Here is a 13531-nt window from a genome sequence, read left to right as displayed (position 1 = left end):
ACTATAATAAATATTTTACCTTTCATTTATTTGAACATAGAAATCTTATCTTTTATGAAACTGTCCTGCCGTTTTCCCGTCAAAACAAACATTTTTCAAAAAGTCTTAGGCCAGTTCATCTCGAAACGCAAACAGTTTTCAGGATTTTATACACAGAACGCGATTAAGTTGGGAATTCATTGCAACCTTAAACATGATTCCCGAAAGTGTTGCAGTTCGGCAACGCGGATCGTTCGACTTTGTAAGTACCTACGATAACTTGTGCGCCTTGCAAGACACTGTACCACTGCCGTACGTAAAGGCTCACATAAAAAGGGGCCTTTTAGACATTAATGGCGACAAAGTGCGAATGATTGACTGGTCGCCAATATTGAACTCTATCAAAATCAATAAAAATTTGCGTTACATCGCAATTAGAAGCTATTTTCAGCAATCAGCTGCTAATGCAAGTGGCAGAAAAGCACATTACTTTAAGCGCCGAACCCCTGCTATTTGCATGAAGGATGTGACAGTGTGGGCTGCTCGCTCTCTTGCCTCTTGCTTGTGTATAACCAAGGCACTGAAATGCATCGATTTGCAAGGAGTCCCATTGCGTGAAAAGGATGTACAAATTTTAGCAAAGGCGATTGCCAAAAACAGCACTTTGACCCACATCTTGCTTGACTACTGTCAAATATCTAACAAAGGAGTGAATGTGCTATGTCATGCCCTCAAGCATCATCCAACAGTGAGTCATGTAAGTCTGGCCGGTTGCAATGTAACATCAGCTGGTGCTGAGTTTATAACAAAAATGATAAAACACCAGTCAAATCAAAGGCATAGCGATGCATGGGCAGAGGGCTTGAGATATCGAGTCCCAAACTTAAATTGCATGGGAGGTTTACGAAGGATCACCTTAAACTCTAACCCAATGATTGGGGATAGCGGAATTAATATGTTCGCTGATGCCTTGAAGGATGATTTGTGGTTAAAAGCATTAGATCTACAGCACTGCGGGATTAGCTCGGACGGTGCCAAACATCTTATGGAGACTGTGAAAAGCAACAAGACGCTTGTGGTGTTGGACATCAGAAGAAATCCCATGGTCGATTCTGCGACTCTGAGAAGCGTGCTCGGTGTTGTTCTTATGAATGCAACTGAAAAAGATGAAGCAGAGTACCCCTGGATAAAGGAAGAGCCCCCAAAAGATCCCTACAAGACAAATAGATATAGGCCTTCAAGACAAACAACCAGACACCTGTTTCCCAAAAAGGTCAACTTCACTAAAAAGACTAATTCTCCTCCGGCTGATGGTGTTCCATGCGTTGTACCAGCTGGCAAGAAGGGTTATGTTCCATGGAGGACTGCAGTTAGGGCATCCCAACACCAACTGGGCTTATCAGATGATGAGGAATCAGATTCAGATGAAGTTCTTCATATTGAAGGGTATGACCAAGAGGTTGCTCCAACACCAACTCAGATGCTTTCGCGTAACATTGCAGATGATGCCTATGTTAAAGATTTAAAAATCAATCTTCTTGATGCTCAAAGGAGGTTGATCAGAGCCAAAGAAAATGAGCAGCAGCTGAATAATAAGGTGATGGCTTTGGAGGTTGAAAATTCCAGACTGCGAAAAGAACTAACTGACACCCTCGAAAACTCAAAATTGAAGTCTCAAATTGAGGATGAAGTCCTACTGGACAGCATTGACCAATCCTTTAACAAATTCCATGAGTTTTTAAATATGCTAAGCGATTTAGGTCTGGGTTCATTGATAGCAGAAGCGGGGTTGGGTGGTTTTTCTGGAAAACCCTCTGTTGCCAAATCCGCAGAAGGGGCAACAACCTCTAACAGACTGAAGAAACCCAAGCTGACTAAACAGCATATAGAATCCCCAAAAGCCACAACCCCAAGTGATGAACAGAACTCATTTCCAGATATAACAAATGGTGAAGAATCAGTTGTCCATGCTGGCCCTGAAAATCCAATAATTATTGAAGGATCTGCACAATCAAAAAATCCCACACATTCTGCTGACTCTCAATCGAATTCAATTTCCGAACACAGTGAGGCTAATTTATAATGTTTTTTATATGCTTTAAACTGTGAATAATGGTAATGTAATAAATTAGTTAACATTTGCAATATACATAACTGTTTTTAATTTTGCTGTACCATGATATGTTTGTAGTTTATTTAGTAGTGTATTATATATATATGCATATTTTTTTGGAATAATATTTTTTCATCAGTCTGTGTATATGTGATTAGTGATTGTTTTTGGATTCTGTTCAATATGTCCAACCTATTTAACTATTTAAATTGTCAAGTAATGCTACCTTAAGCAGTAAATTAAAGTACTTTTTGGTTGAACTTGATCTAAATTATTTTTTTCTTACATTAAGTTCTGGTCGGCCAACAGTAAATCCTGAATAAAATTTAAATAAAATAAAAAATTTAATTGAAACAGAATTGCAGTCAAACTATTACGTCAATGAATTTTTAAAAAACTTTTTTGACATTAATCAAAGTGAAAATGGCTTGTATTATGACTACTTTACTTATTTTTTTACCCTAATTTTTCTGGTTTAAACGCTTTAAGTTTAAATAAAGAATATCAATTTGATTGAACTAAAATGTACTATTTTAGTTCCAATATTTTTCCTAATAGCATACTCACAAATACCAAATATACGCATCTATTTAGGGCTTTAACTAATGCGGACATTTTAAATATATAATAAACCTAACAACAATCGGATTTATGTGTAAGAGATTAGAAGTTCTTTGGTACGACGTTTCGTAGCAGAACAACACAGATAATAAAAATTGAGGTAGAACACAGAATTCAAATTATGTATACTTTGCACTAACTCTAAAATGCTTTTATCTCTGGTGAAGGACCGCAAGTAGTTTCTTGAGGTACGTTTGACGAAGCTCATTTTTTAAGCAAACGCGAGCCTACCGTGATTGCTGTTTCCGACTGTATCTAACAACAGGCAAAGACAGGAAGCTTTATTGTTGTTTTAGCCTACTGTAAAAAAATAATCCGTAAAATGTTAACCCTGAAACAACTTTATAACCCTATATAATACCATACTTCTTTAAATGCTGTTCGTTAATGACTATATAGCGTTAGTTGTCTCAGTACTGGCACAAGTGTCAAAAGGTTACAAAGCACCTGACTAAAGTTGAGTGTAAGTCATTTTTTTATTCTCTTGATACAATACCATAAACATCGGGTCCGACTCCTATATATCCAAATTTGACAAAAAAATAAACCAAAGTCAGGCCAAAGTGTTCGATTATGCCGGCTCCTTCTCTACAGCCTGTATTTTAACTCATTAACGTAACTGGAATAAGGTGGCTATACAGAAATCCACTCATAGGGGTGGCACATAATTCATCCAGCCAGAATAATGTTTGGAAAATTTCAACAATATACTATCCCACCTTTCAGATTATAGTTTCGTCCTTATTATGTACACATGCGCACGTCGGAATCGGTTAGTCTTACGTTAGTGTTACTCCAGTCTTAAAACCCGATTCCGACTCCAGCAGAACAAAGCGACTCTGTCGAGTCCAGACTCCGACTCCGGTTTGATGTACTGATTTTTTTTATATTGCTGACAAACCTATACAACGCCAACATTTACAGGAGCCTAAAACCGCATTGCGATTAGCAAAAAGACATAACGCATGAAAATATCGACATGTATCAGTAGAATATATGAGATCGATTAATTAGGTAACATAGGAAATTCTACATAAATTTAAAGAAATTTAACGTTTCGGATTGTAAACGAACGTAGTCTATATTGGCACAACTAAAGCCTAAAATGACATAAATAAGATCACAAGTGTAATTATTGGAATATTGGTAATGATTGCAGCTACTATGATTTTGTTAATTTAACCTTGATAGACGTTTAAGGTTTTTGTATTAAAACCAGCGTCAATCAACAAACAAGTGCCGGTAATTGATGAAGCCACATCCGATGATAATTTAACCTTGATAGACGTTTAAGGTTTTTGTATTGAAACCAGCGTCAATTAACAAACAAGTGCCGGTAATAGATGAAGCAACGTCCGACGAAAGATAGAGTATCGATTCAGCCACTTCGGAAACTGGCACCAAGTGTCCAAGCGAACTGGCCTTGGCGATTTGATCATAATAGCTGTCCAACACTTGTTGGTTTCCTTCGAGATATTGCAACAGGTTTGGGGTGCGCACGCCACCTGGACTGTGGTAAAAACAGAAAAAAAAACTGTCTGCAAGCTCTCATGGGTCAAAAAGACATGTCCTATAGGTCACATAAATGGCATGGCATTACGAGAATCAAGCTTCTGTCGTGTGTCGAAAATACACCTCCCAATTACCGCAAAAAAGAAGAAAAATATATTGAAATATAGTTCGGTGTAAGAATATGATGTTGCAACGGTGAATAAAGCATTTGTAATTTTAATTTTATAATTTACGGACTCATAAAAGAGTATCGTTCCACAAATTGAGCTTCTGAGGCGATGTGTAGTAAAATAAGGCAATCAAACCAAAGTTGTGTGCAACCCGATGTTACGAAGGACTACTCTTCGACGAGAATTGACAGTCCATTTTAACAGTGTTTCAACCCATTCGATCTATCCTGTCTGATATCGTACGAAGCCACGATATAGAAATTATAGGCATGATTGGCAAACCGAAGCAGCGATTTCTACCTTAAAATGGTAATTTGTCCAAAAATATTATAGTTTTACAATTGAAGGTAACTAAACTTCTTATAACTCGGCAATAAGATTTTCTGAAAATACCCATAAAAAATACCTGTAATCCTTTCGTTTATCTATTTTGTTTGTTTGAGCATAGTAAGCTAACATGTCATTAGTAGGGCGTATACGCGCGAGCGGTAGAAATAACCACCCGGGTCTAGTTTATCGCATTAGGTTCAGCTCGAACTTCGTTTTTGCTTTATATAAGAGTGTATCTCTGATTTGGAAAATGTATTGAATAGTATTTTGATTTTTTAACCCTTTATACCCTGTATTTCAACTGTTTACATAACATTTTTTTTGTAAAATAACCAGGGTCTTGTTTTTCTTTTTTTGGTATTTTATTACTTGTTTTTTTTTTTTTTGAAATGACAAAATATCAACTACACATTCCCATCAGTATTGCATAAACCCGAAAAAATTGCTGAATCGTGTTTCACCGGTAGTCAGTTATACATCAAAAACGTGTGGTTGACGACTTGCAGTACGTACTTCAATCAAAAATATGTTGTTTAAATGAATTTATTTCTTATAGGTCAATATTTTGTCAAAAAAATATATTTTTAGGTCAAAATTTGTCAAAATTTTAATTTTTCAGGTCAAAATTTCTAATTTTTTAGGTCAAAAAATAATCGCCTTAGTCAGTAGGTGTAGGATTGCGATATTTTTTTCAGCATATCGGGTATCATCATCGAGATATAATGTCACATATCGGACATCCCCACTTATCACCTTGAGCGAATTTAGGAAATTTGTTCCACTTACTTTACAGCGTTGACTCTTACGCCCGACGATGCTAGTTCTGTAAAAAAAGGGTTGTTTAATTGCTATTTCATACACATTATTTACTGAACATCATATCAGCAAAAGCTTACCCAACGCTGAGCTTCGAGTGAAATAATCAATTGCTGCTTTAGTCATGCCATAGAACGTCTGGCCTAGCATTGGACAAGTGCTCAAAGAACTTGATACGTTGACGACACAACCTATATAAGCACAGGTAACAAAGTTATATTGGGTACGGTACATACAGTTTTGTAAAGCCTAATACTTATACCCTTGCTTTCCTGGAGATAAGATAAAAAGAGCTTCGATAGGTGGACCATCGGTTTCACGTTGGTGTCGAACATAAGATCATATTGATCCATCGTAGACTGCATTAAACCAGACACATATTATTTTGCTGTTCGGTCGAAACTCATAATAATTTTAAATTTCGGTATACAAAAAGGTTTAAACAAAACAATGTGATTTTCCTGAAAGCTAGTTATCTAGATATTTTTTTTCCTACACGGTTTTTCTTGGCGTTTACAAAATAATGATAAACAAATCAAACAATGAAAAAGGCTGCACAGGACATTCATCGACATAGAAAAAATACCGCACAAAAATGGCGCATATATAGACTTCGAAACGAAGATATGTTTACTGCTTATAGTATTGTACTCTATTATAACCAACCGGGTCACCCTTACTCAATTCATATTTTGCTCTATTATTGATATTTTGCCAATCTAAATGCAGTCTATTCTTTTTTTAGGATTCACGCAGATAAACCTATTTTGCAAAAGTTTGTTTATACACTTATACCGATTCAAATCCACAAGGTTCTGTGACACCTGCGTTGTTGACAAGGACATCTAACTTGTCAAACGTTTCTGAAAATGTTGCAAAGATTTTTTCACGGCCTTCGGCCTTGCTTAGATCGGAGGCAATCTGAAGAATCTATAATGAAACGTATAGCGGGATTAAACCAGCAGCTTTTAGGAAGATATTATAATAAGATTTGATGGTATGACAATCGTGGTAATATTTTAGAGACATTTGATTTAAATACCCGATTTCATCACTTCAGGAAGGGTAACAGTCGGTAAAAAAGCGTTTCTAAGCGCGTCGAATCTCCAAAACGGACTAAACAACATTGCGCAAATCAACGCATCTAAAGTGACATGCAGCTGTACTAAAACTTTGTAGTTATACTGTTATTACCAAGAGCAGACCCGATGGATTTGTTCGTAAGGCTTCATTTTTTTCAGAAATACTTCAAACAATGGTTTTATGACATATCCACGCGCTTTGATACCAACCCACACTGGTACAATTTACCAAACCTTGTTTTTGTTTCCAGTAAGGCGACATTTTGTTTCGGTGTTCTCTAATCGTTCCTTATTGCGCCCGGTTATACACAAAGCTGCTCCTTCCTTCGCAAAGTAAACCGCTGTTTCGGCGCCGATTCCGCTTGAAGCACCTTACGAGATAAAGGATTTTTGGATAGGATTTACTGCAGTGGCGAAAAACGGAATCAAGTGTATATTAATGTAATAAAGAATAACCATGTATTCCGTGGATTACAGGGGCTGTTCGTCAAAATGGGCGATTTTATATCGTTAATACCAATAAATACACCAAATAAACCTGCCAATACACCGTATTGAACACGAATACCGGTACACGTTTATATAGTAGCCTACGAGTACCGGATTGTAAAACGAGTTTGCCTGGACACATTTTTGAGCCAACGATATGCCCTGTTTTAGCAGAAACTGTCCCGGTTTCAAACGCTTTGTCACGGCGTCATTATTAGTCAATCAAACGTCCCGTTTTGATATTTAGTTATCCAACATTGCTCGGTACTATGCGGATATAAAAACTGTTGTAATTTATTTGCTTAGCCATCTTCCTCACCAGATTGATTGGGTAGCTAATGCATGTTTTACTTTTGATGTATTAATGGCGTTGCAGAAACAAGTCGGAACGGTCCGGGTTGGAGTTCTGGAAAAGTATTTAATACCAGAACGCCGCACAGATAAAAAAAATTTTTTACTAGGTCATAGCCTATCTTAAAACTGTATATATTTTGTAAATTGCGCTTTTTCTATGTGCGAGTTTCATTTACCTTTAAGTGAATGTAGGCATTTTGGTATGTTCTATCCCCCTTTGAAGAAATGTTTTTCGTACAAAAGCACTGTGCGCCGAATTACTTTTTAAAAAGACAGGTTTTCTAAATTTTACAGGGTGCGCCAGAAAACCGTACCACTTTAAGTGTTACTGTACCAAAGCTGTAGCAGTCTGACTGGAGGTTGAATTGAAACTTTGCAGCAAACTACCTACCATTTGTTTCATGTTTTAGTTTTTATAAGTAAATAATGTTTTGTGCAATTTTTTAAAATTTTGTATCTGTATGTAAAATGACCTGGACTGGCGAAGGGTGTGGCAGAAAACCTACCAAATTTCGAACTAGGAAAAATAATAAAATTTATAAGCAATCAAAACATTTATTGTCTCATCTCAAAGACAAAATGTTACCATTTTATATTTTTATGTTTTAAAGATTACATCCGGTAGATGGCGCCCTCGAGTAACAGATTACTGATTTCTAACGAAATCTTCCACAATAAATGCACGGTATTCGCCAGTCAAGGCCAACAGATACGAATTTTTTTAAATATTGCACAAAACATTATTTACTGATAAAAAACTAAAACCTGAAACACAAATGGTAGGTCCTCTGCTGCAAAGTTTCAATTCAACCTCCTGTCAGACCGCTACAGTACAGTAACAATTTGAAATGTTGTAGGTTTTTCTGACGTAGCCTACCCTGTATAAATACGCTTTTTGCATTTCGTACTTTAATGCTTTCTGCTCTTTCATACAGCTGTAATGGCATTCATTTCCTAATATGTCGGCTATTTTAACAATTTATTAAGCAATGTGAGAAATGTTGTTGGGTGTGAAATGCCCCACGCCTCCCTTTTTTGCCAATTTAAACCTAATGAATACATTTTCGTATCGCACATATACTTTGTGGCCATCTCCTTTACTATATAAAGACTGCAAATTGATTTGCAAATTTGGCGTCCCGTTAAAGAAACAATGTTGTTACGTCATCTTTGCCAATCATTTAATTTTACAATTCGACAGCTGAAACGAAATTAGACAGTATTTTGATTGCACATTTTCGATCGGATTTGACTGGCAACAACATAATTTTAAGTTTCATTTTTCATACGTCACGCCATGACACATTTCAGTGACGTCATGTCTGAATATGGTTAACCATAATAAGTCGTATCAACTAACTGCTTCGACGCTACCCGGTTTAAGGCTGTAAATGGTGAGCCTATACACAAGGCCTATGCTAACCGGTTTTTAAATATTTCCTAAAACAACTCAGAATTCTTCATTGCAAGGCGTCTCAATTTATTGATCAATTTGCTTACTTAAATTATAATATAATTTGTTAACCTGTAACTAGAACCACTTTTCCATGGAATCTCATTTCTTCGATTTTGCAAAACAGAAAAATTAATGACTATAGAGTTTGATTTAAAGCTGTAGGATAGAGTATCATAACATAATTCACAAAGCAAACATTTCTAACACGACACATAATGTTATAGTCCTTCCTAGGCGTTAAGATGCCAAAAGTAAACAGTAAACAACGTTGGAAATAGCGCCCAGAAGAGCATGTATTTTTTAAATAGCGCCTGGGGCAAAATTTAACCAACAAAATGAAGCAAACTAGCTAATAAGCTTTATACTTCACGTTGTATTCATGCTTATCTAAAAAAACAAAAATACTGGATCTCCCCTGCACTGCACAATATGCAATACAACTTGCCTAAGACGTCCAAATTCGCGTTTTTGTGCATTGTGAATGTTGGCGGTTAATACAGAATATTAAGGTCACAAAACACTAATCCAGGGGACGGCAACCTTTTTTGCAATGCGGACCGGTTTTAAACTAAAATTTTGTTGCGGACAGGCCAAAAAACAAATGTTCAGTAAAGAAATTTATTACAACTCATTTCAATGCAAACTTCGAGCTTATTTTGCCGCAACGATATGCTTCCATCTAGGAATTATTGAACTTGATACCCGCGGGCGGTAGCCGGCCCGCCAAGCAATTCAGCTCAGCCAGCGGTTCATTTCAAGACGCTTTGCAGGCCTTACAATATTATATTGAATGAATTACACTTGTCGTGTATATCATCGATTACGTATTCCTACTCTTACTAGCTTGTCAAAAAAAGATAATATAGCATTCTTTTAAAAGCAGTCACACTTTGTAGATCTATTTTTTGACCAGGCCTTACATGACACTTAAATTGCATAAAATAAACATAAGGCAACACAAAAAAGTATACAAACCACAGAATAAAACCTCAAAAGTATGGAATATAGACATTTGTACAAGGCTTGCCAAATTTTTACACCAAATTTCAAAAATCTGACTTTTTGCATGTGGTTGATGTCAGAAAACTCATTCAGCTTTTGGCTTGTTTCTGTCATTTCATAGAGGCTTGCTAAAACTAATTAAAATGCATACATTTTTTATGAAAACCTTTCCTGCTTAAATATCAAAATAATAAATCATTTCATTATGGGACATTGTTAATAAACATTATTTGCATGAATATGCTACCGCAGTTAAGGGTATACGCTTGAACTTCAAAGGTGATAATTTAGCCCACTTTTCGATCTACGTACTAAGGAGATTTTGCAATAAAAATATGTATTTTTGAATGTTGTGAACGTGCCATGTAACTCATATGGCCACAGCACACTAGGGGTTTTAAACCTCACGAGAGCTTGATACTAAATGTTATTTTTCATCATTCCAATTCATCCATCGAGTATGTTTAGACGAAAGTTAATTTTTCTTGAATGATAAAATACATTTAATTGGTCTTGACTTTTTCCGAGTTTTTACGTACTGTTTAGGTTAAGATCTTTTAATCTAGCAAACCTGCTACGGACCAGTAACGAAATCCTCGCGGACCGGCATCGGGTTGCCGACCACTGCACTAATCTACAAGCTTAATATTATACACTTTATATTATACTTATAGTTCTATGTTTTCTAAACAATATATTTGAACTGTAGATTATGTCGTGGTTTACATAATTTATTTGTGATACGATGGAATGAAAAAAACGCCCTTTGGTGCACCTAAAATTATATAAAAAAAGCTTACATCGCTCCTTTAAAACTTATTTCTTTCAGAAACTTGGACACATAAAATATTGGCACATTGTTCGGCACGAAGCACACAAAAGCATAGGCCTACTTTTATCTTGCTTTAATATTTGGATAGGTATGAAGGAATGTCCGAAATGGATATATGTAAATGGCACAAAATTATTTAATTTAATCTAAAGTGATTATAACTCAAGTCCAAGTCAAGTCTTTTTAAATAATAACATGTCAAGTCCCAGTCCAAGTCATCGGTTGCTCAAGTCAAGTTCGAGTCAAGTCATAATTAGAGCAATTCACTTCAAGTCAAGTGACTATCATAAAAGTATCTATTAACCTGTAAACTAGACAAATAATGCAATAAATTGACTAAAAAATTGTAGTATTGCATCACAAAGCAAGCAAATTGTTTTGTGTGCACAAATTATGATAAATAACTCAATTGTATAAAAAACTGCTAAATGAAAACACTACACTTTAACCCAAGTAATTTGTTCAAAAGATTTAAGTCAAGTCAACTTATTTAAAAACATCGCCTTAAGTGCACGTTAGTCAACGCATTCCGTGAATCACATGGGTTATTAATCATTAGGAATGTGAAGCCATCAAATTAAAAAATATACTAAATTTGTTTTTATGATTTGTTTGCATGCCTTTTTTATTCCCGAGCTGCATGTATTAGTCAGAGTGGGCGATTTAATATCATGTAGTTATAAAATCCAAATAAATACACCAAAATATGCCACTACCGCATTGAACACGAATACCGGTACACGTTTATAGCCTACCGGATTGTAAAACGAGTTTACCTGGACATATTTTTGAGCCAACGATATGCCCCGTTTTAGCCGAAACTGGTGTAATATGATTTGCTTATCTTACCTGTAACAAGAACCGTTTTTCCACGAAATCCCATTTCTTCGATTTTGTAAGACAGAAAATTAAATGACTATAGAGTTTGATTTAAAGCTGTATAGGATAAAGTATCATAACATAATTCAAAAAGCAAACATTTCTAATACGCTTATAGTGTTGCTTCTTACGCTTTAAGATGACAAAAGTAAATGGTAAACAACGTTGGCTAATTAACGCCTGGGGCATATATTTTTTAAAAGGGGCCTCGAGCATATTTTACGAACAAAATTAGGCAAACTAGATAAACCGTAAATTGATACTTTACGTTGTATTCAACATGCTTCCTAAAAACACAAAAAGACTGAATCAGCCCCTGGACTACACAATGTGCAATACAACTCGCCTAAATCGTCACACCCATTAAACACGTCTTGGCAGAAAAAACAAAACGTTTTATTTTGATTTATAACTGGAATCACGTTTTCGTGATGAATTTCATGTTTTTAAAACGTCTTGCGACGTCTTTAAAAATGCAAGCAATTCTTAAGGGGGCGCGAGCTTTACTTTTTCGCAGTGATTTTAATGGTTTCGTTTGGGATCTTTTAAACGTTTTGTGTGGATCTTCCAATGTAAGCTGAAATAATTCAGATATATTCACTTTGGGAAGTAAGGAATCATATATTTCTGTAAAATTTTCGGAAATGATTTTATGTTTTATGTGTTTAAATAAACAGTCTTAAGATTATCCTCCAATGTAGTCTTAAGAAAAAAAATGTGTTTTTATGTGGATACCAATTGTTAGCGTTGAAATTAATATTTTTTAATCTATAATAGCATAAAAATATACACTATGTATTCTTACACTTTTAGTGTGAATATACATTGAACAGAAAAAAATCAGGCTATCATTTTAGTTCCTTTGTTTGCATCATTAGAGCTATCAACATGACGGGTAGGAAGCGAAAAGTTGATTCAGAAAACAAAAATACATGCTTCACTTTCTATGCTGAAAAGTGACTCAAGTTAGTTGTGATAATGATTTGCCATGCTTTGTCGAATTTCTAAAAAAATCGAAAACTGAGTTCTGCAACAGGTTCAAGAAATTTTATGAAATCAATTAAATTGTAGAGCTAATCTCTCATCCACTGGTTGCAGATGTTATGGGACTTGAAAAAAAAAACTTTCCCCTGAATATACATTGCGTAAGGCATAGATTATGGCGCGTTTTACATACTTTCGTCACAACCCATTAAACACGTCTTGGCAGAAAAAACAAAACGTTTTATTTTGATTTATAACTTGAAATCACGTTTTCGTGATGAATTTGATGTTTTTAAGACGTCGCAAGACGATATGACGAGATTAAAAAACACCCCGTGCGTTCGGCACCTCTTTAAAACTATACTTTCTCGGGACACTTTTTATCAAAAAAGTCATTTTAATTCAAATTAAATTAGTTGGTCAATGCAAAGCTTGTCCTTGGACTCCACCAAGGTATTTTTTATATTCGGTTCTATTTTGTACTGAGCCAGGCGATGTCACTATATGTCGAGATGATTTCTAGATTTTCGTTTTATTGATGCTTTACTATTATTTGACAAATAAGCTGTGCATAGAAGACTCACTAAATATTGGCCTAAAATTGACCTTGAGTAAATCTGCTGTGTACTATTTGCGTTTTACGATGGAATGTTTTTTTGCAACTGAACGCCCTTTAAGGAAATGGCAAAATCGTTGCACCTGGCATTATACGTTAGTTGCTCGCCCAGCAACATTTGCCGCACACTTAATGATTAAGCGAAGGATATTGGCAAGTAATTGGCCGCCCGAAAAACACACTGACGCCGCACTGCATGGCTACGTATAAACCAGCACGGTATAATTGTTTTGCCACAGCGACAGGCGTATAACCAAACTTGCAACTTGCGTGTCATGTTCAATTAAGGCTAAGCA

General features: G+C 35.6%; 1 protein-coding gene across 1 annotated transcript; it reads left to right on the top strand.

The window, feature by feature from the left end:
• The first annotated feature begins 140 nt into the window (after positions 1-140).
• On the top strand, positions 141-2663 carry LOC146145472 (centrosomal protein of 78 kDa-like). Its single transcript, XM_083389809.1, has one exon. The coding sequence runs from the start codon at positions 194-196 to the stop codon at positions 2060-2062; it is 1869 nt and encodes a 622-aa protein (XP_083245935.1). The 5' UTR covers positions 141-193; the 3' UTR covers positions 2063-2663.
• The last annotated feature ends 10868 nt before the right edge of the window (positions 2664-13531 follow it).

The sequence above is a fragment of the Ascidiella aspersa genome, chromosome 5, assembly GCF_963924565.1.
Source record: "Ascidiella aspersa chromosome 5, kaAscAspe10.2, whole genome shotgun sequence".
Classification (NCBI taxonomy): domain Eukaryota; kingdom Metazoa; phylum Chordata; class Ascidiacea; order Phlebobranchia; family Ascidiidae; genus Ascidiella; species Ascidiella aspersa.
The sequence above is the reverse complement of the archived record's forward strand: the minus strand, read 5'-3'. Positions and strand labels throughout refer to the sequence as shown.